Source organism: Haplochromis burtoni, unplaced genomic scaffold (assembly GCF_018398535.1).
Source record: "Haplochromis burtoni strain Fernald_Lab_line unplaced genomic scaffold, NCSU_Asbu1 Contig_199, whole genome shotgun sequence".
NCBI lineage: Eukaryota > Metazoa > Chordata > Actinopteri > Cichliformes > Cichlidae > Haplochromis > Haplochromis burtoni.
Window position 1 is genome coordinate 139,601 of NW_024582560.1, and position 16,658 is coordinate 156,258.

The 16,658-nt window shown below is 39.6% G+C and overlaps 2 protein-coding genes across 3 annotated transcripts; both read right to left on the bottom strand.

The window, feature by feature from the left end:
- Positions 1-116: 116 nt before the first annotated feature.
- rgs1 (regulator of G protein signaling 1) lies at positions 117-4,297 on the bottom strand. Of its 2 annotated transcripts, XM_005935702.3 has the most exons (5): positions 4,201-4,297; positions 3,983-4,066; positions 3,817-3,896; positions 3,564-3,730; positions 117-3,338 (listed from the first exon to the last, which is right to left on the bottom strand). In XM_005935702.3, the coding sequence occupies exons 1-5, from the start codon at positions 4,209-4,211 to the stop codon at positions 3,162-3,164; spliced, it is 519 nt and encodes a 172-aa protein (XP_005935764.1). In that variant the 5' UTR covers positions 4,212-4,297; the 3' UTR covers positions 117-3,161. The 2 variants fall into 2 exon arrangements, with proteins under 2 accessions (XP_005935764.1, XP_014193398.1); XM_014337912.2 differs by lacking the exon at positions 3,983-4,066 and having other exon boundaries at positions 4,201-4,296.
- Positions 4,298-11,687: 7,390 nt separating this feature from the next.
- On the bottom strand, positions 11,688-16,400 carry rgs18 (regulator of G protein signaling 18). The gene is made up of 5 exons (XM_005935701.3): positions 16,184-16,400; positions 15,588-15,692; positions 15,306-15,367; positions 14,635-14,801; positions 11,688-13,299 (listed from the first exon to the last, which is right to left on the bottom strand). The coding sequence occupies exons 1-5, from the start codon at positions 16,303-16,305 to the stop codon at positions 13,045-13,047; spliced, it is 711 nt and encodes a 236-aa protein (XP_005935763.1). The 5' UTR covers positions 16,306-16,400; the 3' UTR covers positions 11,688-13,044.
- Between the last annotated feature and the right edge of the window lie 258 nt (positions 16,401-16,658).

Below are 16,658 nucleotides of genomic sequence, written 5' to 3' on the forward strand. Positions count from 1 at the left end.
CCCCCCCCTTTTTAATGACTGTTAACTTTACAATGAAATACTAGTCAGTTAGGTTACACCTTTATGAGACCTTAATAACATTTTATGAACTGCTTTAACAGTTGTTTCCTGTTTTTCTTTCTTTTTCTTTGGACAATTCATGTATGTTTTAATTTCTGGAGCCACTTGCTGTGTCAAATATTAAATAGTAGTACTTTCTATTATTAGCTTATTATTATCATTAAATAGATGAGATTTTATTGTGAAATGTACAAAAAAATGTATGAATGAAGATTGTCCACTTATGCTCCAGTTATGCCTCATCATATTGCATCATAGTTCTTGTAGTGTATAACTAAATCCTCAACAAGGAGAAGGCCAAACAGCTGCTAACCCTGCATCTCTGAGAAGAGTTGAGGTTTCCTTACAGCTGTCATTCACTAATTGATTCTAAAATCCGTTTTACTTGGAAACCAGTTATTAAGGGTTCTAGCTGCTCTAAAAAATGGGTCAGCGTTGCTCTCTGTCTTCCTTTTGTAGCTATCTTGTAAAATGACTCAGCAGATATAAGCGTGCTTCACAGATGAACACTGTTGGTTAGTTTCTTGGTACACCCCTTTGCTGTTTCACTTGTTTAAAAGCCACATTTAAGGGCAAAGACAAAGTGACAGTCATCAGGACCCATGGTGTTTGAACCAAGAGTGCCACTTTCAGCATCCTAGCATGACTGCAATGCTAATGCTATTCAGTATGCTACAAATATGGCTCTTGTCTGTTCCCACAGCAGTCTGTCTAGCAGTATTGAAAAACATGCCGTGCCATTGGGACACTTTAAGTTCATTTATTTGCTCATATGACTAATGATAGCGCCAAAGAAAAGAAAAGGTTAGCATTACAAGCTAATTTTAATCTGTTGTCGTTCGTGTGTTCTTAAGACAGAAAGCTAACGTGGGAAGAAAGATAGAGTTGAATTTATTGTCTGGAAATCATCAACAAGCATCAACAAATGAATAAAATAAAAAATCACCCAGCAGTTGCTGAAGTATTTTAGTTTAGTACTGATGTAGCAGCCTGCCTTATAGCAAAAAGCCTCTCTCAGCTGCTTTACTGTACCTGGTAGTCTGCTATTGGAGATTTTTAACGATAACTTTTCATTTGTTTTCATCATCTGCTTTTGATTTCAGCGTCATACTACTCTTTCACCTCACTCACTTGTAATGTTTTGCTGTAAAGTTTCAGTAAATCTACGCTCTCAGCTAAAAGAATGAATCCTAATGTCTTTATGGCACCCATAATGACATTAGGCTGACATTAGATGTTTGCACGATTTCACAAGATTCCCTCTGTTGTGAAATCAATTGAAAGCCGCTGGCTGCTGAAGAGTTAACAAATGTTAAGAACATGTTAAGAATGCATGGAGGGGAAAAGAGCAACTAACAACAGTCTTGTCTGTGAAAAAAAAAAGGAGCTGTACATAACCTCATTCATGTGTAGCGGTAAATGTAATCAGTTTCTTCTGAGGTATACAGTGCTTTGTCTGTACTTTTCTTGTGAGTGACAGGAAACACTTTCTGTCAAAATGCAGATGTGCCTGTGGTGACATTACTGTTATTGTTATCTCATTTTCTTTACCGGTCGCAACACCCATCCGTGAATTTCCTCCAAATGTTGTGACTGTGAGAACCCAAACCTTCTTCAGAACCTTTCGTTTTTGTCTTTATCACTTCCTGCGCTCAGTATCCTGCAGTTTTTGCTCGGCTACACATTTCTTCATGAATGCGTGTGTAGAGCAAACACCCTGTTTTTCAAACCCAGTGAACTTAGTCTTCCTCCCACAAAGAGGTGAGAGCCACCAGCGTTGTCTCAAAGAAGAGGAAGTTGCGGCAATATGTCTGCACAAAACAGAACGCCGTCTTTCAAACATCTGAAACAGCTCTTAAAATAAATCCCCCCGCCAGCCCTCACACTCAGTACCACCAACAGAAACTGAAAAAAAAAATGTCCATCCACCACTGAGTAGTCACACGGAGAAACCATGCTGCGCCCACATCCACTTTCCAAACAAAAAAAGGGACATCAGTGAAAAAGTGGTATTTTGTACTTGACATTCATTATGTTGATTCATATTACCTTCATATGAACATTTTCTCTTTTTTATCTTGTTTTTGTGGACCTGAACATTATGTCTAAATACAAAGTAATAGAGAGCCTGTTTTTTAGTGTGCTCTCTTCCATTTGCATTATTTTTGCATAGACTATTATATGAGCTAGTAAAGTTCACCCTGTCCCTGCCAGAAATAAACAAACGCAGAGGAGAACTGTGTCATACTTTCTAAAAACTGTACTGCCTCACAACATTTTGAAGGGATATAAAATACTTTTTAGGGATAACATGAAACTAACTTAGTTGTGACTGAAAGTGCACACCCACAAGCCCACGTCTGATGAGGCAAATGTAGATTCAGACTCCTGTTTCATGCAGTTCCTCTTCACGTAAACGCTCTGACTTCTTAAAACTGCCGAGCAGATGACACACAAACTTTAGTGGAAGTCTCAAGTATTTCATTGTCCCCAGGCTGTGCTTCTTGTTTAATGAAGGATGTAAAGAACTCTGTTGCCATCTGCTGTTTGTGTGACAAATGACCACATTACAGTAACCCAGGTGATTTGCATTGCATACAAAAAGACCACACCCGGATGTCAGGTTTTGTTTTTTGATATTTCAAGAAGTGCATGCAAAGCAGACAAGAAAACGTTCCATAGAACACAAAACTGAGGCAGAAATGTAACAATATTTATTCGCATAAGAAAGTGGAAGTTCTCAGAGCGTAAGACAGTTTATATTTGCACGAAGTGTTATATAAAGCGTTGATAATACTTTACAATAAAGGAATTATCTTCATTATTAACTGTATGTAGGAGGGGAGAAAACAAAAGAAAAGACTTATAGGCACTTTTTTTTTTACTTAATTAAGGGATAAAGTATAATACAAGCTGTAAATTCAACTTAAGCTACTAAATCACACAGACTAAGAAAAAAAACTACCTCCACTAGACTAAGGATCTGGATTGTATAGGATAAACCTGTTATCCATGCTGAAATCAAAGAGTGCTACAGCAGATCAGAATTGAGCTGAAGACATCATGAGCCTCGGCCTGAGAGGCCGTCATTTTTAATACAGTCACCTTGAATCATTTCTCCTCAGGAGTCCCTGATAGATGTCAGATTTTAGGAACCGCGGGTAGCAATCCCTGGCCAACAGACTGTAAATGTGCTTCTGAGCTGTATCAAACGAAGTCAGGGTCGGCTTGGAGATGTTATTTGTAATGCTTTCTCTTGTACTGCAGTCTATGTTGATCTGGAATCAAGCAATGTCATACAAAAACTACATTACAGCTGTTCCTTCCATCATCACCTGCTGTCTGTCTGCACAGAAATCTGCTTACATTTCTGCAATTTTACCACCATGAAATGCACAGTTTTATTGCAGATGCTATGCAACTATAGATCTACTAACTGCTAAAAAATTAATATGAAAATTTAATTCCAGCAAAATCCTGTTTTATATGCTCAGATTATTTACCTGTCTTGGTGCTTCTGTTTGGACAAACTCAGAGTAGATCCGGTTGGCGGAGGAGATCATCTCTGGGACTGTCTTAATCTTTTTGTACTCCTCGCAGTCGAGCCAAAACAGTATATTCTCCTCGCTGTACTCTGACTTCAGGAACTCCCGGAAAGCTATCTGCCCGGCTAAAAGTCACAGACCAGAGTAAGCGAGTGGGAACCATGCACATGCAAGCAAATATATATCATCCAGAATCAGAAGAGACTCTCACCTTTACAGCTGAGGACTTTGTCCACAGACTCACTCCAAGTCTCAACATCCCCAAGTGGATCCGTGGGAAAGCAACAGAATCTACCCTTGAAAAGAGCATTAAGATCTATCACTAGCCCAAATGTCTGTGACCCCCCACATTACAACACCCCGCCTGCAAACCGTACCTGCAAAGCGTCTTTTTAAGACATCTCAAAGATTTGTTAAATGCATCAAGCACCTGAGAGCAACCTCCTATCAATACAAGACCCCTTCAGAAATAGACACAGTCCAAAGTTAGACTTGCAGTGAATGGAAAGCCTTTTGGCATTTTCCACATGGCTGCTGTAAGTTGTTTCCTGCTGAAAATGGTAAAGGCCGAATAATCAAATATGCAGTAACTCACTTTATCGCCATCTCCTCGTCCTCTACAAAGGGAGACAGAGATAAGATCCTGCCAGACTGAAGATGGGGTTGTGATTGTTTGGAAATGAGAGAGTCGAGTGAGTGAACAAATCTAAATGACCCACGCCCAGCACGAGTGGAATATATGGAAATCTGTATGCAAAGTGTTATTGTTGGGAGAGACAGGGCATCCGTCCATGTCTGCGGTACCTTGAGGAAGAGAGAGCTTGACTGTGATTTCAATTCTACTAACTGTTGACCAACATTAACCTAGACATGGGAGATACTTGCATCACACCAAGGCTGAATAAATAAATAATTCCAGCACATGAATTTCTTACAGTCATTTATTTGCTGCTTAGTAAGAACTGCAATCAAGTTGTTTTTCTTTTCTTTTCTTTTCTTTACAAAAAAAAACAAAAAAACAAAAATGAGCCTAATTAAGAATATAGGATACAGGGCCTGCTGTGGCAAAGCACAACATGCGAGATTTAGAATATGATTTAACTAAACTAATGATCGGTGATCAGGAAGCTCTGGAAGATCCTGGCCATATGCAAATTTCCATAAACAAATTTGCTGTTAAGGAGAAGCCTCGTCATCCTTCCATTTGCATATTAGCAGTGTTATGTGACAATAGCACAAGTCAGCTCTGATTTATTGGTATGCCTTCAAGTGTTGTGATAGAAATGTTTTATGTCCTTAGATTAGTCTACCGCAAGAGCCAATCTGTGCTGACAGAAAATTAAAGTCTCAATCTAAATGCTAATGCTAGCCTGGAATGCCAACAGTGGGAATGCTAACATGCTGGTGTTGGGCAGATGCTGTGTAACCATTACTATATTGTGTTGTGCAAAAGTCTTGAGCTACCCCTCATTTCTTCATATTATGCTTCCAAGAAGCCAGAGTGCCGCGTGATTTTCCCAATGCAGTCCCGAGAAATACATTTCCAGGCTTTATGAAGGGCCTTTTAAATTTTTCTTTGGATATTTCAATTCACTCCTTTTACCTGATAATTTTCAGAGGATTTTTTTCATTGTTTGTTTGTTTTTGTTTTTTTTTACAGTACATAACACTGACTTATGAATCATTCAACCATGAAAGAGGTACTTAACATATTACATAACATATAACATATGTTAAACTTATCATATTTAGCAAAGAGCCAAAATACACAGTTTGTTTTCATTACTTTCTGTAAAAAAATGCCAAAGATAACACAGTTTACAGCAATAAAATAGTATTTTTGCAATAAAAAAAAACGATTCCCAAAGAGCTATTAACCAAAAAGTGGCCTATCTGAGCATGGTGTGCAGTGTTTACTTAAAAATTTGAGGAAAATGGACAAGTAGAGGACAAAAGAAGAGGTGGCAGATGAAAAGTATCTGAGAGCTGTGTCCTTAAGAAATAGGAAAACAATCCAATAAAGACCTGACAAAGGACCCAAGAGAGTCATCTGGCCTTTCAGTTGATTCATTTGCTGTTCACTGAAACCTCATCAGAAAGGTCTAAGTATAAGGGTGGCTGTCAAGAAGCCATTTTTAACGATCACACAAGACCTGCAGTGAAAATTTAGTGGTAAATCCCAAACTGAAAATTTTGGTTAAACTGTCATCATTGGTGACAGAGGAGGTCAGGAGAGAGGTGCAATGGTGGTAAATGGCCTGTATTTGTATAGCGCTTTACTAGTCCCTAAAGACCCCAAAGCGCTTTACACATCCAGTCATCCACCCACTCACACACTGGTGATGGCAGCTACATTGTAGCCACAGCCACCCTGGGGCGCACTGACAGAGGCAAGGCTGCTGGACACTGGCGCCGCCGGGCCCTCTGACCACCACCAGTAGGCAACGGGTAAAGTGTCTTGCCCAAGGACACAACGACCGAGACTGTCCGAGCTGGGGCTTGAACTGGCAACCTTCTGATTACAAGGCAAACTCCCAACTCTTGGGGATGTCTACAGCCATCTGTAAAATGTGGCAGAGGTTGTCTCATGGTTTAGGGCTGCATTTTAGCCAGGAGTGCTGAAGAGCTTGTCAAAATTGAAATTATTAACACAAAAATACCATCTGGAAAGCAACTGATTGAAAAGCTTCATTTGTCAGCATGACAATGACATGACAAACACAGTATATGCAGAAAAAGCATAACAGGATAGAAAAACAGTGGAACACTAACAGTCATGGATTGGCCTCCCCAGAGCCCGAACCTCAATATTATTGAAGCAATGTGGGATCACATTAACAGGGAAGAATACAAAAGACAGTGTTAAGGTTCAAATATTGAGGAAGGAGAGTACAAACAACCATTGGTCCAGAAGATCTTGGTCAAACAATTGATTTTAATGAATACACGCGTGGGAAGACCACTCTGTACGCAGACAGGAATTAATCTTCGACTTCATCAAAGCATACACAGATTTTTATAGCATCAGGGTTTGAATTAATGACGCCCCTTCATACGTCACCGACAGAATATATACATACGTCAAATCAAAACCACAATGACTTTTAACACGGTTTAAAAGAACGTTGTCTTCTATCTCATCTGGAACACGAGCCCCACATCCTGCCAACATCCAAAGAAGAGGCTGTGTTGAAGAATAAAGACGGCTATACAAAATATTGACTTACACACTGCAAACAATGCCGTATTTTAGACACATTTTTGGGGGGATGTAGCTAATTTGGTCAACCGTGTGTGCAAGTTTGCATTGACGTTTCTAGCTCTAAAACTTGGAGAAGTCTTAAAAAACAACCAATTAACAAATCGGGGGCAAACAATTCTAATTAGTTTTTCACCCTCACACATTAACAGTGTGATAAACTACCCCAAGAGGTTTGTTTTCACATTAGGTCCATTACATACTTTTCGTCTTTCACAAATAGAATGTTTAAGCTTTTCATTTAATATCTACTTTGTTGTTTGAGGGAGAATGTTTTTCATATTTTACATTTCCATGATGCATCTCACTTAATGTAAATAATAGCATTTGGCAGCTGTATGAATGTATTTTGCTGTGTGTTCAAACCCATCAACCCCAGGGCGGTCATTCTCACTTTCTAATGCATCAAAGAACAGCATGACGGACCAGGAGCTATATATGGAGGAGTCCTCTTCTCATTTGACTTTGTTGCTTGCATACAAGTCATACATATAGATGTCATCATAAGTATTTCTAGAATGCTTTAGCCTGCTGACCTTGTTGACCACTGGCTCAAATGTGATGGGCCGAAACAAACCAAGAATGTAAATGACAAGGTGATCACACAGGTGATGGAAAACACCCAGGCTGCCCTTATTTGCATGTGTGTAGACACACCAGGTTGAGGAATTTGTTTTTCAAAAGAGCCCATGGCCTGAAAGACGTGTGGACTATACTGAGGTGTGCTCTCATTGCGCATTCACTGCATCCAGGATGTTTTTTCTAGTTCTGAAAAGTTAAGAGAATCCAAGAATAAAAGGGCTCAACGCAAGCCTAAAAAGGCTCTTTTAGTAAAAGAGAACGCATTTGTTACAATATGCTAAAAAAACACCCTCTTGTGTTGATGAGATTTTTTAAAAAGTTGGCCACTTGTGCTGAAAAGCCATTTCAATTGCCGTGAGCTACAGTGATTTAGTTACTGATAAATAATTACCAGACACAGAAAGGATGAAAAAAAGGTCCAAAATGCGGCCAGAAATAACGCTGTGGAGAAGGCTTCAAATGTTTTTCTTTTTTATTACAAAGAACAATTCCTTTGTTGAAATTGTATTTTATTAATTAAGTCAAAAAGCAAAATGTGAGATGTTTTAAAACTCCTTACATGCTGCAAAGAAAACATATCAAAGAAGGAAGGAGCGAAGCAAGGAAACAGTTAAAAAAAAGGCTGACGTATTACATTGCAGTATTTACATGTAACTAAGGAAGTAAGTAAATTATATTCATTGAGCAGTTTCCAAGACATAAATCACAAAATGCTGTATGTCAGAAAAAAAACACCAGGACATCAAAAGGAATTTAAAAACAACTGAAATAAGACAGAAACAAAGTAAAAAGCTACAAAAATGCCGGTTTAACAAGACAAGTTTTCACATTCACGAGTCCTTAGAGCTGCGAAGACTTCATTACTTTAGCTTTTAGTCTGGATTTTGAGATGATAACAAGCACAGGCTGCAAGACCCTAACCCTGTGAAGCAGGCAGGTGATTACCATACAGAGCCCCGAAGGTGAAAACCAGGATTTTAAATTGGAATATTCATATGCTATAAGTATGGACCACACAAAAATTGCAATTATATTTAACAAAACAAATCTTTTTTCAAAACAGAGATACAGATACTAGAACAGATGGAGGAAAACATGCAAACTGAAGCAATGGGACGAAGAGTTAGATTGGTACCATCCTTTAGGAAAACAGGTACATTTCATCCTGAGCCAGTGGCAACTGTGGACTATTCATTTCTGCAGTAAAACTCTTTGAGAAATGGTGTTCATTAAGACATGAAAAGTCTTTTTAAATTGAAGTTTATATTTGAAAAGGAAAATGCAGTGGTGCAATAGAGAAGTTCTCTGTCTAATTTTTACATAAATAACTTAATAAAATAAAGACATTTTTCCACTCCGTGTTAGAATATAACCATAATCACTAAAATATCATAAAACAAAACATAATAAAATCTAATTCCAAATTTATAAATCTAATATATCACCATGTAAATACAAAGGTGCTGTTTGACAGCAGCATTAACCCAGAGGATAGATGACTGAATAAAAGGCATCGACGGGAAAGAAATTCAATGTGCCCTATGTTATTGTTAAGATATTAATAGGTACTAATGGGTAGCTCATCAATAATGCAATACTGACTAGCTCACCAGCTCGCCGTTTTATTAAGCACACCTATTCAGCTGCTCGTTAACATAGACTTAAAAGGTGATGCTAGGCTGGTGTGAATGCTTCGGGAACTGTTAATTTACTCAGATTTTCCTACATAACCATCTCTAGGGTTTATAGAAAATGGTGCAAAAATGAGAAAATAGCCAGTGTGGAGTAGTTCTTTCTGTGAAAATGACTTGCTGATGTCAGATGTCAGAGGAGAATGACCAGACTGCTTCGAGCTGATAGAAAGGCAACATTAATCCCAGTGACCACTGGCTACAATGAAGCTATGCAGAGGAGCAGATGGACTACAGCAGCAAAAGAGGTACCACTGCTGTCAACTAAGAACAGGAAACAGAGGCTATAGTTTGGATAGATGGACAACAGGAGACTGGAAAACTGTTGCTGGTCCAGTGAGTCTTTCATTCAGATGGTAGGATCAGAATTTAACATAAATTACATGAGAGCATGGATCCATCCTGCTTTGTATCAGCGGTTGAGGGTGATGAAGGAGATCTTAGCACACTCTGGGTCCCTTAGTACCATCTGAGCATCTTTTAAACATCACAGAGTACCATTGTTGACCACATCCATCACCTTGTTGAATCTCCGTCACAAAGAAGTAAGCCAGTTCCAAAAGCAACAGGGGGCCTGACCCACCAGTAGTAATGTGTACCTAATAAATTGGCCTAGAATGTATGCAGCGTCTCACTACTCCCACAGCAAGTAGAGATGCAGTTTTTTCACTATACACATGGGGGCACTCTAGTTGTCCTATCTTTACATTTGTGTCAACCATCCTGTGTAATTACTGACGGCTCTGATTCAGCCTGTCTCCCTTTGTTGTGCGCTCCGCTTGCTTTATTCATTTGAACTCGAACGGGGGGTTTGTCTGTTCTCCTCAAGACTGTGGGGTAGAGATTGGTGCAGAGCGAAGATGCGATCAGCACTTGATTTAAATTAGATTTCGAACTCTTGAAGGTGATGACTTTTGACTTACATGATATTAAAAGACAGCAGCAGGCTTTCTGCCTTTCTTTCTTGCTCATGTACCTTCAAATGTAACTGTTCTATAAACAACAGTAAAAATCTTGACAGAGCATCGACTTGTCCTTGGTGAAACATGTTATGTATTTTTCTTTTATTAATTGTTAAATGTTACATTCCCACTTATACGTACAGTTGCTACTTATTTCAGCCTGCTCCTATAGATCTTATGCAACTGACATGTTTTTTGACAACGTGTGTTTCAATGTTTCATTTTGCCTTCAGTCTGACATTATTCCTAAAAACGATTTAGGCTACTTCCTCCAGAAACCTGCCCCCAGTCCACTGATAAACATGGAGCCACTTTAAGAATCAGCAGTGCTGATTTTTCCCAGCATAAATGGGTGCCTCGCTGCTTCTGTTACTTCAGTGGAGGTTTAATACAAAATACAAACTCTCACCTCAAGATTTTTAAACTCGACATGGCCCTCTGTTTACAGTGAAATATACTGAAGTGTGTCAATATCTTTGCAGGTCAACCACATCAAGTGCAAATGGATTTCTAATGGGGGAAGATTTCGCAACTCAATATGTGAGCCTGGGTGTCAGCAAATCTCTTGCTAAATTTGAGCCACACAGGCTCCGGAGACGGGACAAACTTGTTCTCAAAAAGGAGACAAGAGCCCGGCAGGTACATAAACTGCTGACGCTCTTCGGTCTACATTGAGTAATCTTTTAAAACAAAAACATACTGGAGAAAGTGTCTGTAAAATCCACTGTTAGCCACCTTATAACACATCTTTTTCATTTTAAACTCCTCTTAGACTGGTATTCATTGTGTTTTACAAGCCTCATATCTCCAGGCAAACTGCTTTCTTACTCTTTTGTTTCCCTTCAGCAGTTCCACAATACATCTTTAACTTGTGGGTGACTTTAGAGGCTTTTTAGCATAGACAGAGCTTCGAATTTAAATGCCAATGGGGAAAGAAACACGGAATCTGCCAGCAAAGTCTTAGCGGGCAACTAATCTTATGCTGTGATGTATTTGGGAGGGCAGCAGAGCTACTACCTTTGTTAAAAGACCATTACAATAAATCCCACACCCCACACTCCTTCTTTGACTATTGGTATGAGAAGACAGCAGGAACTGCAGTGTATGCATGCTGCTGCTGCTGCCATCTAGATGGATGCATAATTAATGGGAAATGTGAGGTATTCTGCACAGGTTTTATAGAGTGACAGGTACTTGGGCTGAGATTGACTTTATCCCTTTAAAGCATTCTTGAATCCTTGACATCTGTGTTAATGAGCTAAACCAGCACTATGTGTGTATGTACCGCTTTAAGTACTTAGATGTCGTCTGTCTGCATGCATATTCAAGAGTTCAGGGGCAACAATTCTGAATTAATACACATTTGTCTTTACAAGAAGTATAGCTTGTGCATACATATACAGTAACATGAATAATTTCGTGCTAGAGTGGTGGGACCTGATACGGACTATTAATTTTTCAGTGATTTGGAATAGGGAGCTACACAAGATCACAATTTCCCCCACTAGTGTAATATGCACACACTACAGCTCGATTTTTCACATTTAGATGCGGCCATTCAGAGTAATTAATGCCACTGAAGGCCTCATTAAAAGTGCTTTATAAGAAAGTGTTTATTTGAGTTACTCCACATCATTTACAGCAAGTCAACACGTATGATGACATATGAATAATACATAAATTATTAGGTGGTAGCAAACGGAAAAAAAGGCAATCATAATTTATAATATTAGTATTCAAATAGCACAGATACATTTTCTTGGTGTGAAAAAATGAGTCTTTGATTAACAGCAGAAATAAGAGATCTGTAAAAAAACAAAAAGTTTCTGTACTTTTGCAGCAGGCTGTCACTGCAAGTTAGTATTGAGACAGGTGGGCAGTGCGATAGAAGGATAAATTCATGAATTCCTTTTAATGAGACACATTCAAATTGGCTCGTATGCTGCATTGACTGCATTAATGGTGTTTTAAGGTGCTGTTGTTGGATCGGAAAACAAACCAAATGAAGTATACCCAGTCTGAAGTCACGAGGGCTGCCTCAGTGTGGCTGCCTGTACGGCTGGCTGGATACTGTCAGTGGGGAGGAGGCGTCTCATCTGAGATTCTGTCTCCAGCTAGCTATCACATTGTCATTCAAGTTTTGTGAGATTTAAAAAAAATATCTAAAAATCATCAATAAAGATTGAATCCACAAGTAAAGCGCCTCTGAGGAAAAGAATGGATAATAGATCAATCCACAGATGCTGCGGAGTAACCTGGTTTCATACAATGGCCACTGAGAATATTCAATTCTGATTGACCAGGGGGCGTCCATTATTTTCAGATAACCACATGGCTGTGACGTAACCTTTGAGATTATTCTTGTAGCTGAAGGTTAATCCTGTGAACTCTCCTATCTGCATGACATAAAGCTACCGCCCGCAGCCCGTTAGCGTATCTCATCACAAAGACTCAGAATGAAGTGAAACTTCTTTAAATACTATCTTTTTTTCTCTCCACAGAATGAACTGTTAACATATAAAGCTTAAAGCTTTCAAAATTAGCTTTAGAGGAACTGCGCTTGAATTTTGTGACTCTGAAACAGAGCTTTTGTGCCTATAATCTCCTGTTAACGGCCTTTATGCTAAGCTAAACTAGCCAGCTTCTAGCTGTAGCCACGCATTTACCGCACACGCGTTTAAGATTTGTAGCAGTCTGTGCATTCAAGAAAGCAAACAAATGTACTTCCCAAAATGTTATTTAGATTACTATTGCTGGCATGCTGTCACAGTGCTGTGCATGTGGAGTAATCCACTGTGGCAACGGTGGTTATAAAAAAATAATGCACTCTGCAGAAGCAAACCTGTGGAAAATAATAAACTTCCGCACCACACTTTATATTTCAGCAGTTGTGCTGCAATATAATAATTAATCCATCGCACAGAGTGAGCTACTGCTCCTCCAAGCTACCAGGCTGAGGGTTCGGTCGTGGCCTCCCCTCTGTCGTTGAATACACAGGAGCGTGACCTTCTGCGAAACATGGTGGCTCCGGGCCCTTTCCTCCTGGTGAGTCGCAGATAAATGTCAGATTGCAGGAACCTGGGGTAGGAGTCCTTTTTCATCAGGCTGTAGACTTTCATCTGAGCTGCTTCAAAACAGCTCTTTGTGGGCTTTGCCATGTTGTTCTGGATGGCCGTCTTGGTGTGATAGTCAATGTTGATCTGAATGAAAAATAGGGACACATGTTAACTCTACACTTGCCCACGTACATTTCAACCCGATTTTGGGATTTCTGCGTAGGTTTGCAGCAGGGGCAGACAGTGGGTTAGACAAAGGCCTGAGTAGATATGCAAGTTACTGATAAGAGAGGGGAAACCCCGAAACCCGCAGTGAGCGCTGCGTGGAGTCGTTTACAACAATGGAGAAACTCCACATCTTGATGTTTCAGAAGGTTACACACACACGCGACACCAAATAAAAGTCAATTTCAGAATGTCAAGATGCTCTTCTTAAGAGAAAATAATTCTGCTGTGCCTGCTTTAGAGGATCTTTTAAAAAAGGTTAAGAATGTCAAACCTCACCTTGACATTAATGGATCGCTTTCCAAAGCCAAAATGTGAGTTATTCATAACTGCGCTCAGAGCGTGAGTTTTCTTTCCCCGTGCGTGTTTTTGTTGACACTATATTTCAACTCTAGATAATCTGAGTTTAAACAGTCACTGACACACATCAGTTTCTTAGATATCATCACAGATAGAGGTTAATTTTCTGCCTCCTACTCTCGTGACTGGCTTTTTAATGTTTAATTACTGGCGGCAAAACCATATTTATGCCCTTTATAGACTGAAATATTCTTAAGATACTTTCCTTTGAAAAACTACCAGCAGCTTTCAAAATAAATATGCATGCGTGTGAAACTACGCTATCGTCTACCATCAGTATTGAAGGTTGCATTCATTTACATTTGTTTCTCCCTTCAAATCGCTCGAGCTGTGTACTTGTGTGCAATAATGCCACTGCAGCGCTGCTCTGAAAACCCTCTTTCAGATTTACATATGCACTCATCTTAGACTGAAAGTGTGTGGGAGATGCTCTCTCCACTCTTGCAGAGGAATGTGAAAACCTCAAACCAGACGCAGAACTCTTTAACGGTCAAATATGCTATGGGCCCTGAAAGCATATCAGATGGTGGTCGCATCATCTTTGCAAAGTGAGTGGAAACCTTTTAAACCACAACTGTCTCGCACAGAAATAACTCAACCTGCTTTGCAGCCGTGTAAGCGCTAAACACATGACCTCGACGAGCTGCTGCTCCTAATGATTGTTTGCAAAGGTCAAGTTGCTGCGGGCTCCTGTCTACACAGCACTTTAGAATTCGCCTACTGTTATTTTTTTATTACGATAATATAAATATTTCAAGTTGTCAACAGCCCTCACTGACAAATAAGCCAAGAAAAATGGTAAACTGCACTCCAGGGGGGGTTAAGCTTTTGAAGCCCAGCTTAGCAACACAACATCCATGCCGTTTGTGATGTAAAAAAAGGCATATGTCATACCTCTTTAGGGGCATCGGATTCAATAAAAATTGTATAAATATATTTGGCTTTGGACAGCAGCTTTGTCTCAGAATCAGTGGTCTTGTATTCTTCACAGGCCAACCAGAACTCAATGTTTTCTTCACTGAACTCTGTCCTGAGGAACTGAGAGAAGGTTTCCACCCCATCTGATGTAAAGAAACAGAAACAGAGAAACAGAGAAACACTGTTAGTCACGCTCCTGTAACTACAGCTGTTTAAGGACATGTAGCTTCCACATTTCAGTGTGTTGTGGAAACCTGCCAAAACTTCATAATCTATGAGTCTCAGCTCTATAGTCAGTTTAACTATCCCGAAACAGCTTAACCATAATATGTGTGAGTGTGCTCAAAAGTGTGGATGTTATTACATGGATCTGTTAACCGTGCCAAAACGACAGCAGGTCACAGTGTTTCTGTGCGGCATCTGTGACGAAGGGAGGAAGTTGCACAGTTTCTGTATTACTATCTGTGTTAACAAACATTAAAAGATGTAGTGAAACTCTCACAGCACTCCCCATTAACTATTTAGCGCTTCGAACACTGTGTTACAGTTTACAATTCAAATGAAGCAAAGCGTTTGACAGCACAGGAAACTGTTTTAGACGGCAATTCGACACAACATTTTTGAAAAGTTTCAGGCATTAATCTGACCTGAGTGCTTTAGTAGTTCTTCAAAGGAGTCGCTCCATTGCAAAGCTGCCTCCGTTGAGATGCTGTGAAACAAATCAGAGATGCGGTCAGCTCTCCTCTAATGATGCAGCAAAAAAAAAAAAAATGTCTTGGATTCTCACAGACACGTACTAGATGTCATTTATCTGTGAGTGTGTAATGAGTCATGGAGGGTACAGAAATCTGAGGTTAAAAAGGGATAACGCTTGTGCAAAATACCACGGCCTGCATGAGAAGTTAATGGATTTTTTTTTTCTTTCTCACTTGCTGGGTGTCGTAGCTGTCTTTTTACTGGGACTGACGTTTTCGTGAGAGCCTGACTTGGTGAGAAAAAGGCTAAGCCGACTCTTCCTCTCTTTGTCTTTCTGCCTGCAAACAAGGGAGAACAAATATAAAAGACCAGAAGGTGCACTTACAATTGCAGCAAACTTTTCTCCTTAAAGGCACACTTTCTGAAGTGGCTTTCATGACACAATATGAATTGCACAACAGCTCTGCAGCATAGTACAGATTGCAAGTTCAGTCACATAAGCTGACGTGTTTTTTAAGAAAAGCGTGGAGACCCTTATGAGGGAAGACGGCAGCTTTTAAGTTCAACAGCCTTATATGGTGTCAGCTATAGCAGCTTTGAGCAGCACAGAAAAGGCAAATCTACAAGGTACGGAGACATGTCGTGAATATTACAGATTAAAATATTTCTTCTTTGTACAAAAACGCTCGCTGAATCTATTTCTGGTTGATTAAAGTTGTACTGCTCCAATTTCTTGTAATAGCTGTTAGAAATTGCTAAAGCCCCCTGAAAATATTCAACTTCAGAAAACAGGTAAACATTTAAAAATGACGGAAAATCACACACCAACCTGCTACTGTCGTCCTTCATCTTTGGTGTCTGTAAGCCTACTGGACCAAACATTTTGAAATATGCTTCCTCCTTTGGGGGCATGTAGCTGAATTGAGGAAATAGAAGAAGAAGCGTCTCCATGCTGTCTGTGGCGTGCAAAGCAGCAGGCCACAAATAACTCTCTGAAAAATGTTTAACCCATCACTCGTTGAACCACCTCGTCTTTTATAAACGGTGCTCGCGTTTCATTTCCCATGCTCGCTCTACTTCCTGTAACGGTATAACAGCTTACTGCCATCAGCTTGATCTGTGATATAGAAAACCCCTCTGGGTTCAACATCCTGCTGTAACTATTTACTAGGAAACTTGAAAAAGACACCTGTGATTATGTTCATTATGTTCACTTTTATCATTCATTAGTTCTGTTTGTTTTGACTTGAGGTGATATTTTTGTCTTGATTTTTTGTAACAATCGTTTTCACACTGTGACGCGT